The 11,534-nt window shown below is 49.6% G+C and overlaps 1 protein-coding gene across 1 annotated transcript; it reads right to left on the reverse strand.

Annotated features, from left to right (window-relative positions):
* Window positions 1–4,686: 4,686 nt before the first annotated feature.
* Window positions 4,687–8,259, reverse strand: LOC123402244 (probable L-type lectin-domain containing receptor kinase S.5). The gene is made up of 2 exons (XM_045096136.1): window positions 6,719–8,259; window positions 4,687–5,928 (listed from the first exon to the last, which is right to left on the reverse strand). The coding sequence occupies exons 1-2, from the start codon at window positions 8,178–8,180 to the stop codon at window positions 5,060–5,062; spliced, it is 2,331 nt and encodes a 776-aa protein (XP_044952071.1). The 5' UTR covers window positions 8,181–8,259; the 3' UTR covers window positions 4,687–5,059.
* Window positions 8,260–11,534: the final 3,275 nt, after the last annotated feature.

Here is an 11,534-nt window from a genome sequence, read left to right on the forward strand (position 1 = left end):
GCGTACAAGGAACATATGTTTCAATCTAACCAGCAAGAAGAAGGTTCGGTGATGGTGTGAAGAATATCTGTAAGAGGCTCATCGGTGCGGATGGCACACTGAATATTAGGGGACAGGCAATCCCTAACTTAGTTGGTAAAGTCTCAAACACGGTGTTACTGCTCGAGAATGTTAGCTCTTCGGGGATAGGGAGTGCATCGTTTACGACCCCGTGGAAGGTACCTATTGTGAAGAGAAGGAGGCAGGGTGGTGAGGCGGGTGGTGATGCAGGTGTAGACAAGGATGCTGTTATGGCTTATGAGGCGGCCTCCGTTGGGGAGGACCGTCAGGCCCAATGAATCTCCTAAGTTGGAACTGTCGGGGGAGGGGAAATCCCCGGATAGTTTGAGAGCTAGCGGCGTTGTGTCTGTCGTATTCCCCCATGCTGGGTTTTCTTTGTTAGACGCGACAGAAATAAGAGAAGATGAAGAAGGTTAGAGGAAGGATTGGTTTGAAGGGTTTTTCTGGTGTGGGTAGTAATGGGATGAGCAGTGGTCTTGTTCTGTATTGGCATGAGTTTTTTGTGGTTGATGTCATGGAAAAGAATGATAGGATAATTGATGCTATGGTTCATGTTGACACTAATGCGGATCTATGGGGACTTACTTGCATCTATGGGGAACCAAGAGTAGAAAATAGACATCTTACGTGGGAGAAACTTCAAAATTTAAAGAGTGTAAATGATGCACTGTGGCTCGTGGTTGACGATTTTGACGAAGCTCTATGGGACTTTGAGCATTTTTTGCAACTCCTAGAGTTGTCCGCCAGATGGTGGCATTCCAAGACAGTTTGGAAACATGTGGTTTGGTGGATCTGGGCTTCATAGGAATTCCATACGCTTATGATAACAAGCGGTTAGGTGCTAATAATGTCCGTATATGGCTTCACAGAGCTGTAGATACAAATGATTGGCGAAACATGATTGCCTTTTCTTCAGTTCTCCACGTTCCCCCCCTTGCTCCGATCATGTGGCTCTTGTCCTCAGGAGTGTTGCGGATGAGGGGCCGGCTGCTCCAAAGAGCAGGAGGTATGAGGTGCTTTTGGGAAAGCGACGGCTCCCTACCTAAGGTTATTAGGATGGCATGGGAAGCTGTTGGAGAGGTGCAAAATCTCAGCCAACTACGGGATGCTCTTGCTAAAACCATGTCATCGTTGGGCAGCTGGAGTAAGAAGTTTGGGAATATTACTAGGGAGCTGGCCAAGTCCCGAACCCAATTGGAAGAGCTTATGTCCATGAATGCTGATCAGCAAAACAATCGAAGAGCGACGGATAGAATGAACGAGCTTTTATACCAATAGGAGATGTTGTGGCTTCAGAGATCTAGAATTTCCTGGCTGAAGGATGGGGATCGGAACACAAAGTTCTTTCATAACAAGGCAGTGTGGAGAGCAACGAAAAACAAGATTCGACAACTCACTAACAACATCGGTGTGGTACATTCAGACTTGGGTGCTATGGGGAAGGAGGCGAATGAATACTTCAAAGGTATTTTTACTGCCGACACAACACTTGATGCCTCATCGATTGTGGATCTCTTGGAGGTAATATTCTCGGAGGATGACAACTCCAAGTTGTGCGCCCCATTCAGCGATAAGGGGATAGCCGATGCCTTGTTTCAAATTGGCCCCCTGAAAGCTCCAGGACTGGATGGGTTCCCTGCAAGGTTCTTCCAACGCAATTGGCTAACTGTCAAAGCGAATGTTACTGCAGCGGTCAAGGACTTCTTCGGCACTGGGATTATGCCGGATGGGGTAAACTCAACCTCTATTGTTCTTATTCCAAAAATCCCTAACCATGTCAAGATTTCTGATTACAGGCCTATAAGTTTGTGTAATGTCATATACAAAATTATATTGAAGTGTGTGGTTAATAGGCTTCAGCCTCTCTTGGATGGTCTTATATCTCCGGAACAAAGTGCGTTTATTCCAGGAAGGATGATCACATATAATGCGCTTGTTGCCTTTGAGTGTATCCACCATATTAAACAGGAAAAAGACCCCCACTAAAAGTTTTTGCGCTTACAAAGTGGTCTATGCAAGGCATATGATAGAGTGGATTGGGTTTTCTTGAGGCAGGTGATGCAAAAGATGGGTTTCGCTCAACGATGGATTGACTGGATTATGACTTGTGCCACATCGCTGAGGTATGTTGTTAAGCTTAATGGGACCCTCTTGAATTCATTTGCACCAACGTGTGGGCTTCGGCAAGGTGACCCCCTTTCACCATTCTTGTTCCTATTTGTGGCGGACGGCTTGTCAGCGATTCTTTGAAATAAAGTTGAGAGGGATGAGATCTCCCTGGTTAAAGTATGTAGGCTTGCTCCTAGCATTTCCCATTTGTTGTTTGCGGATGACACCTTGTTGTTCTTTGAGGCGTCCAGAACCAGGCTAAGTTTGTGAAGGATGTGCTTCAGATGTATGGTAAAGCAACAAGCCAATGTCTTAATCCTAATAAGTGTTTGATTCTCTTTGGTACAGCTTGCATGTTGGTGCAGCAGGAAGAGGTGAGAGCTATGTTGGGAGTGTCTAGTTTGGTGTTTGAAGAAAAATATATAGGCATGCCTACTCCTGAAGGCCGGATGTCGAAAGGACGCTTCCAAAATCTCCAGACAAGGCTCACTAAGAGATTGATGCAATGGCGGGATGGGTATCTAGCCCAACCGAGGCTGTAGCGCAAGCACTTCCTACCTACATCATGGGAGTTTTCAAACTTTCTTTCGTTGTTTGTGATGATCTAACTTAGATGGTTAGGAACTTCTATTGGGGCTCAAAGAAGGGAAGGAGAAAGGTACACTGGATAGGGTGGCATTACTTGTTACAGCCTAAAGATGGAGGAGGCGCAGGATTTCGAGACTTCCGACTGTTCAATCAGGCATTACTCGCTCGCCAAGAATGGAGGCTCATTACTAAGCCTGATAGTCTATGTGCACGAATCCTAAAAGCTAGATATTACTCTCGTGGTAATCTTATGGATAATGTCTTCTCAGGTAATGCGTCATCGTCTTGGCGGGCTGTTAGTCATGGTCTTAATCTTCTGAAGAAAGGAATCATTTGACGTGTTGGGAACGGTTAGAATATTCGTGTGTGGCGAGATAATTGGATTCCACGACCTCACTCTTTTAAGCCAATATCTCCACAAGGTCGATGTCGTATTCGATTTGTTTAAGAACAATGGATCCTAGAAATTCTGAAGATAAGAGCTTCCCCAAGGCTGGAGGAGGATGTTGTTGCTTGGGCTCCTGCAAAGTTAGGGGTGTTCACAGTAAAATCAACATATACATTTGCGTTCGATGAGTCTATCAGGGAGTCTGTGGTCTCTTCTAGCTCGGCACCGGATGGAAGCAGAAGCTGCTGGAAGTATATATGGAGTTGCAAAGTGCCACCAACAATAAAAAACTTCGCTTGGAGACTGTCGATTGATTCGCTCCCAACCTGGAGAAACAAGCATAAAATTCGGTTGGAAGTTACTAGCTGTTGTCCAGTTTGTGGCATGGAGGAGGAGGACAACTTTCATCCTTTTGTTAAATGTCAGTTTGGTAGGGATCTATACCTTGCTATGGCCGAAGTATCGGAACTTCCAACGTTGCAAATAATGGAAGGAATTGGGAAGGAATGACTACTTCATGTGCTCGCCCCACTGTCCGAACTACAGAGGGGATTGCTGATGCTAATCTTTTGGAGAAGTTGGTATGTTCGCAATCAACTGGTACACTCTAAACCTGCTCCCCCACTGTCGGTCTTGGTGAAATACCTGCAGGATTATGTTGAGGCGTTATCAAGCATGAACGAAAGCTCTTCCGAGGATCTGATCAAAGGGAAACGGAGTTGTTGTTTCAGCAAAAGCCCATCTAAAAGGGTTGGAGAGAATAGTCCTGCTGCCCCCTGGATGCCACCCCCATCAGGTTGGGCTAAACTGAATACCGATGGCTCTTTCTCGGAAGATGGTGATGCTGGGGCAGGAATGATCGTGAGAGACAACCTCGGGGCTATTGTGTTCTCCTATTGCATATCTCTTTTCTCTTGCAGAGATGCTGTGGAGGCCGAACTGTGTGCTTGTATGGAAGGGATTTCCTTCCTCATTCAACGATCCGACCTGTCAATTCTGATAGAGATGGACTCGAACACAGCTGTGGCGATGATTACAAGCGGTGAACCGGATCGATCAATGTATGCCTCTATAGTTGGTGAAATTAAATTTCTTTTGAGTCTTAGGAAAACTTGTTTCTCTTTTATCCCTAGATCTTAAAATAAAGCTCCCGATCACCTAGCTAGTTTTGGTAGGATCGAAGGTAGAATTATGACTTGGGTTAGTTCTGCTCCTGAGGATGTTTTGAAGTTGGTCTTGGTTGATTGTATAGACCCTTACATTGAGTAATACTCCCTCCCTTCCAAAATATAAGACCTTTTAGGATTTTACTAGGAGACTACATACGGAGCAATATGAGTGAATCTATACTCTGAAATATGTTTATGTACATCCGTATGTAGTTTATAGTACAATCTCTAAAAGGTCTTATATTTAGGAACGGAGGGAGTACAAGTTTTATTTCCGCAAAAAAAAAAAATCATTGCTTGGTATTGTGGTACAAATATCAACTCTTATACTACTCACTTTAAAAGAAAGCCAGCACAGAGTCTGCGCAAAAAAAAAAAAAGCCAGCACAGAGAACTGGCCACCTCTCATTAAAAACACCGAGAAGTCGGCTAGCTATTTACACACAGCCGCACTTGGAGTACTGGACACGACGGCAAAAGGGCAATCAACGAAAAGATCAGATAAAAGTTGTAGGAGTACTACTCACTTTAATCCAGAAATGAAAAGCTATAGCTCCCCAACCCAGACATATATAGCATGCACACTGATCACTATCTACATCTTATTCGCCACGTCGGTGTCACGAGCTCACCATCATGAACACACGACCAACTAATTGTTGATCTTGATCCCACGTGCCGTTGACTGACTCACTCATACGTCCTCGCATGGCGGCCGGCAGGCTCGCCCTCGCCGGCGCTCACCTCACGCCGTGGACATGTCCCTGTCCGTCACGTCGTGCTCCCTGGTGAGCAGGTAGTTCTGCGTCGTCCACCCCGCCGACGAGGCGTAGTACGACGATGAGGAGGTCAGCGCCGTGCTGGTCCCGGACACCGGCGTCTCCCCGTCGTCGTCCCCGAGCACGACCGGCAGCGCGGGCCACATGAAGGCCGGCTTCGCCGCCGGCACATCCGGCGGCGGCGCGGAGCGCGCCAGGATCTGCACGATGGCGCGCGCCCTCGGCCGCTCCCCGGGGTTCGGGTGGCTGCACGCGAGGCCCAGCAGCAGCAGCCGCTCCGCGTCGCCCTCGTCGAACCCCCCGGCGACGAGCCGCCTGTCGACGGCCTCGAGGATGCGGCCCCCGCCGGCGCCGTGGAGCTGCCACACGCCCTCCAGCAGCTGGCTGCACCCGGCGGCGTTGCTGCAGGAGATGCGGCGGCCGGAGACGATCTCCAGGATGACGGCGCCGAAGCCGAAGACGTCCGACTCCCGCGTCGCCCTGCCCGTGTGGAAGCACTCCGGCGCGATGTAGCCCAGCGTGCCCGGGACGCCGATCTTGTCGGTGTAGGAGGTCTTGTCGGTCTCGAGCGCGCGGGCGAGGCCGAAGTCGCCGAGACGCGCGTTGAAGGCGCCGTCCAGCATGATGTTGGACGGCTTGATGTCGCGGTGGATCACCCGCTGGTCGTACTCGTGGTGGAGGTAGTTCAGGGCGGAGGCCACGCCGGCGACGATGTTGTAACGTTGGCCCCAGGTGAGCACCGGGGCCTCCGGCCCGCCGAAGAGGTGCCTGTCCAGGCTGCCGTTGGGCATGAAGTCGTACACCAGCAGCAGCACGCCGTCCTGGTGGCACCAGCCTGCAAATTCACCATCCGCGGTTAATCGATTTATTTCCAGAATTGTGAACAGCTAATTAGAGAATTAGACTATTTTTGTTCTAGCGACAAGGTTGTCTAGTACTACTAGTATACTACTTCAGACTGTTTTATTATTCCAAAGCCAGTAGAGCATGTGAAGTACTAATAGACGGGTCAAATATTGCGTCGTCAAATTGGTAGTGCAATCATGATCCGGAATCCCAAATCATATCATATAAGCAACAAACCTTCACTAGATAGGAACTGGTTAGTCATAGGAGTAGATACTTGGGTGCAAACTTGAAATCTAGTCTAGTGTACTAGTAGAACTAATTTCTTGGAGTAGTTGTCCCTATTCGTAAGTTAAACCATCAGTATCTCGATTGCATCGTTATCCTTTGATTCGTAATCTGAAAATGCCCCTACCTTTGTCGTCTATCTATATAGACGGCGTTTGACATTTACAACTCGTTTTTCACGTAACCAAATTTTTGACATAATCAAAGGTTTGCTTTCACTTTCGCATAAAAAATAAAAAGTTCGCTTTCACGTAACCCTTTAGGCAACCTCTTTTTAGTCTACTTTAATCATAACCGAAGTGCAAAACTAATGAGACTCATCCTAGAATGAAGATGATATTTTTGAGTGACATCCATGATGCAGTTTCTGGCAGAATCTTTGAATCAAAAGCACTATAAAGAGCTACGGGGCTGCGATGAACGGAATATTTTTATTGATCAAGAACGTTGCGAAATGTGCAGAGCAGAGAATTAAAGAAACAGTTGTTTACCGAGGAGCTTGACGAGATTGCGGTGGCGGAGGAGGTTGATGATGCTAAGCTCGGCGAGGAAGTCCTCCTGTCCCTTGGTGTTGGCCCCGGAGAACTGTTTCACGGCGACCTCCATGTTCTGCCCGTGCTCCCCGACCACGGTGGCGCGGTACACCACACCGTACCCTCCCTGCCCCAGCTTCATCTTCTCGTCGAAGTTGCCCGTCCCTTTCCTCAGCTCCTTGTAGTCGAACTCCTTGGGCACCCCGGGGATGCTGGCGAAGTTAATGGTGCTCCGGACCATCGAGCTCGAGTCGTCCCCGATCCTCCTCCGCCTGCTCTTGATGTACAGGCCGGCGAACAGACCGAGCGCCAGGGCGAAGGCGCACGGCGCGCCGATGGCCAGCCCGAGCTTCCAGCCGGAGAGCGGCTGCTTGCCGGTGCCGCTGCCGTCGGGGAGAAGCTCCACCGTCATGTCCCAACTGTGCAAGCAGTTGAGCTGGTACAGCACGCCGGTGGACGCCGAGAAGCCGAAGTAGGCCGTCTTGCCGAGGAGGACCCTCGAGAGGTCCAGCGACGCGTTGAGCACGGGAGTGGCGGGCCTGCTCCCGTTCTTGGCCATGTACACCCACACGTGCCGCGACGTGCCGTTGTACTCGATCCAGACCATGTGGCTGCCGTCGTCGTCGGTGTTGTTGGTCGCGAGGTCGATGCCGAAGGGGGTGAGGGAGGCGGCGACCTTGGACTGGACGCCGTTCACGTCGAGGCCGACGTGGTTGTCGTCGGGGTCGTAGGCCTGCTTCACTGTGTCCAGCTCCACGGCCGCGAACCCGTTGGCGGCGCTACCGTCGGTGGACGCGTTGGTGAGGCCAAGGTAGCCGCCGTGGCTGCCGGGAGGCGGGGGGGCGGCGCCATCGGACGCGATGAGGAACGCCAACCCTTCGCCCTTGACGGACGCGTTCGCGCGGAAGAGGTTGACCTTGAACACGGTGGAGAAGGAGGCGACGCGCCGGCCGTCGGCGCTGGAGTTGGACGCGTCGGAGGCCCAGAGCACGTAGGCCCGGGGGAACATGACCCGGCCGGTCTGGTTGATGAGGAACCTCTCCGGGTCGTTTCTGGTGTCCGGCGTGATCTGCAGAGCATTCCCGTTGACGGTGGCGTTGCCCAGCACGGTGAGGTTGCCGGGGAGCTGCCGCAGCGAGTTGTCGAACGAGGGGAAGGAGAAGGTGATGGACTCCTTGCCGCCGACGATGCTGGTGAAGGTGGTGGCCTGGGCGCGGGCGGCGGGGAGGAGCGAGCATACGGAGATGGCGTAGAGCAGGAGGAGGACGGCGAGGCTGGTGGTGGCGCGTTGACGGCGGCGGGAGTGCGCCATGGGTTTGAGTCCTCGCTTTCTCAGGAGGGGAGGAGAACTGAGGAAGAGAGGAGAGATGTGGGCAGGCCAGGTGGTGGAGAAATGGAGGGAGTCGTGGTGTGCATGCATCTGTACAAATAAGGAGGCTGCGGGTTGGTGGGTCGTCAGTGGATGCTTGTGCCTGGATTGGACTGCTGCCTCCGTTTTGTTCCTTGTGTTGGTGTACTCTTACACATTTGCTGTTTTGCAAAAAACTAATAATCAACAAAGGGTATCTTCACTGAACTTAGCATGTTGGAAATCTAGATCTATGCCTATTTTTCGGCGTATCTATATACTATATCAGTATCCATATCAATCTTTATCTCTATCTCTATCTCCATCTCCATCTCCATCTCTACCATTCTATCTTTATCTTTATATCTACTTAAAACATACACAAAGTTAGTTTTACTGCCGCAGAATTCTTGTCAACCGCTCCTTCCCCTCTCATCACGTCCCGTCACTAGGCTTTTTTCGTCCAATCGGTTCTATTCTTCCACCATGCCTTTTGTCCCATGTTTCATGTACACTAAGCAATCACCTTAATTTACTTATTTTCTTCATCAATTTTATCTTAATTTACTTACCTTTGACGTCAATTTCATGTATCATCATAATTTACTTACCTTTTGTACCAATTTAATAATTTATGTACCATGCATTATTAGACAAAGGGTTTTGGGAACCGCTCGACACTTTCTTGAGGTGTGGCTATCTTATATATATAACAGGGTACATGAGGGTGTACAATACAATATACAAGACCTATACCAGAGCTATATGTAAATACAGTCTAACACCCTCCCTTAATCTTAACTATGCCCTTAGGTACAAAGTATGTTAAGATTGCGCCTACACCCTACAAACCGAGGTTGAGGTAGAGGCTTCGTGAAGGTGTCAGCAAGTTGATTTTTAGAGGAGATGAACTTGATGTGAAGTAGCTTCTGTGCAACACGTTTCTGCACAAAGTGATAGTCAACTTCGATGTGTTTTGTTTGAGCATGAAACACTGGATTAGATGACAGATAAGTAGCACCAATTTTATCACACCAAAGGACAGGCGGTTGAGCTTGAGGAACTCTCAACTCTCTCAATAAGGATTGTACCCATATGATCTCAGCTCTAGCATTTGCAAAAGCTTTATATTCAGCCTCAGTACTACTCCGAGACACCGTAGCTTGTTTACGAGCAGTCCAGGCAATCAAAATAGGACCAAAGAATAGAGCATGTCACCCCCCCCCCCCCCGCCCCGTGGATCGCCTGTCATCTGGATTACCAACCCAATCTGCATCAGAGAATGCAAAGAGCTCCGTAGACTGTGCAGGCTGAAGAAGCAAACCGTACGGGGCAGTAAGGCAAACATAGCGGAGAATGTGCTTAAATGCTGTCGAATGAGAAATCGTGGGAGCATGAAGGAACTGACACACCCGGTTAACTGCATAGGAGATGTTTGGCCGAGTGATGGTCAGATACTGCAAGCCACCAACAATACTGCAATACTCAGTGGCATCATCAGAAGTGAGAGGATCTCCATCAAATGCAGACAAATGATCAGTGGAAGACATCAGAGTGGTGGCTTGTTTGCACATCAGCATACCTGCCCGTCGCAACAAGTCCAGAGAGTACTTATGTTGTGAGAGTGTCAAGCCAGCAGAAGAGCGAGAAACCTCCAACCCAAGGAAGTAATGCAAGGTGCCTAGATCTTTCACCGCAAAATCACCACTCAAGGCAGAGATCAACCGATCAGCAGCAGCATCGGAGGAGCTCATGAGGATAATGTCATCAACATAGATCGGTAGATACATTGTTACCTCAGTCCCACGTAGTAGAAAGAGCGATGTGTCAGCAGTTGATGGAACAAAACCAAGTGCCCAAAGAACGGAGCCAAGCCTGGCATGCCATGCACGAGGAGCCTGCTTCAGCCCATAGAGCGCCTTGACCAGGCAACACAGATGATGAGGGCGAGAAGGGTCAACAAATCCCGGGGGCTGGCGCATGTAAACCCCCTCATCCAGAACACCACGAAGAAAAGCATTCTGAACATCCAATTGACGAAGAAACCAGCCTCGGGTAACAACCAAGCAAAGCAGAAGCCGAATGGTAGTAGGTTTGACAACCGGACTAAAAGTATCCTCATAGTCAAGACCATACCGTTGTTTGAACCCTTTCGCCACTAGTCGTGCCTTGTAGCGTTCAATAGAACCATTAGCATGCTTCTTAACTTTGAAGACCCACTTGGAGTCAATGACATTCACACCAGAGACCGGAGGGACTAATTGCCAAGTACCATTCGTCAACAATGCTTGATACTCTTGCTCCATACCATGGCGCCAGTGAGGAATCCCAAGAGAAGCCTGAAAGTGTCGTGGTTCAGCAGAGGGACCATCTTGTAACAGCGCCACACAATCTGCAAGCCAAGCAACGGTCCCATATGTACGTTTCTTGGGACAGACAACGCCGGATTGGCTGCGTGTATGCAGACGAGGAGCGGTCGCAACCAGTGGTGCATCCACAGTTGGTGGTGCAACTGCAGCCGGTGTAGCAGCCATAGCTGGTGGTGATGAAGCCGTCGATGTAGACCCGAGCGGCAACACAACCTCGTCCCACATAGGCGAGAAGGAGCCCGAGGATGCCACAAGAGACGCCAGCCTAGGCGATGGGGCAGACGAAGCCAGGGTGGGCGTCGCGGGTCGGCCCAGATCAGACACAGCCGGTGTTGGTGAGACTGACCCATAAGATGGAGGTGCGGCCGAATTCAGCACAGGGGAAGTCGGCCCAGAAAGAGTGAGAGCGGCTGAGACGTGCACGACACATGCAGAGAGCCGATGTTCACATCAGGAGCAGCCGACCGCTCCATTCCTCCAACAACTCAGGACGGGCTCCATGATCTGTACCTGCAGCATGATTAGGAAGAAACGCAGGAGAGTATGCAACATCAACAAACTCAGTAGGCAGTGGAGGGGTGGAATATGATGACGGCGAAGTGAGAGCTGGTGAAAAAGATGAAACAGAAAAACATTCTCGTCAAACACAACATCGCGATAGATGTAGACACGGTTAGACGGAATATGAAGACACTTATACCCTTTGTGAAGTGAACTATACCCAAGGAAGACACATAGTTTGGACCTAAACTCAAGCTTATGCTTGTTATAAGGGTGAAGATGAGGCCAACATGCACATCCAAAAACTTTAAGAAAGCTATAGTTGGGAGATTCATTAAGCAAGAGTTCAAGTGGTGTTTTCATCCCAAGGCGTCGTGAGGGGAGCCTATTTATAAGAAAACAGGTTGTGGAAAACGCGTCACTCCAAAAACGGAAGGGTACTGATGCATGAGAAAGTAAAGTAATGCCAGTTTCAACAATATGACGATGCTTACGTTCGGCTGCGCCATTCTGCTGATGTGTATGAGGACAACACACGCGATGCGAAATCCCAAGC

The sequence above is a fragment of the Hordeum vulgare genome, chromosome 6H, assembly GCF_904849725.1.
Source record: "Hordeum vulgare subsp. vulgare chromosome 6H, MorexV3_pseudomolecules_assembly, whole genome shotgun sequence".
Lineage (NCBI taxonomy): Eukaryota > Viridiplantae > Streptophyta > Magnoliopsida > Poales > Poaceae > Hordeum > Hordeum vulgare.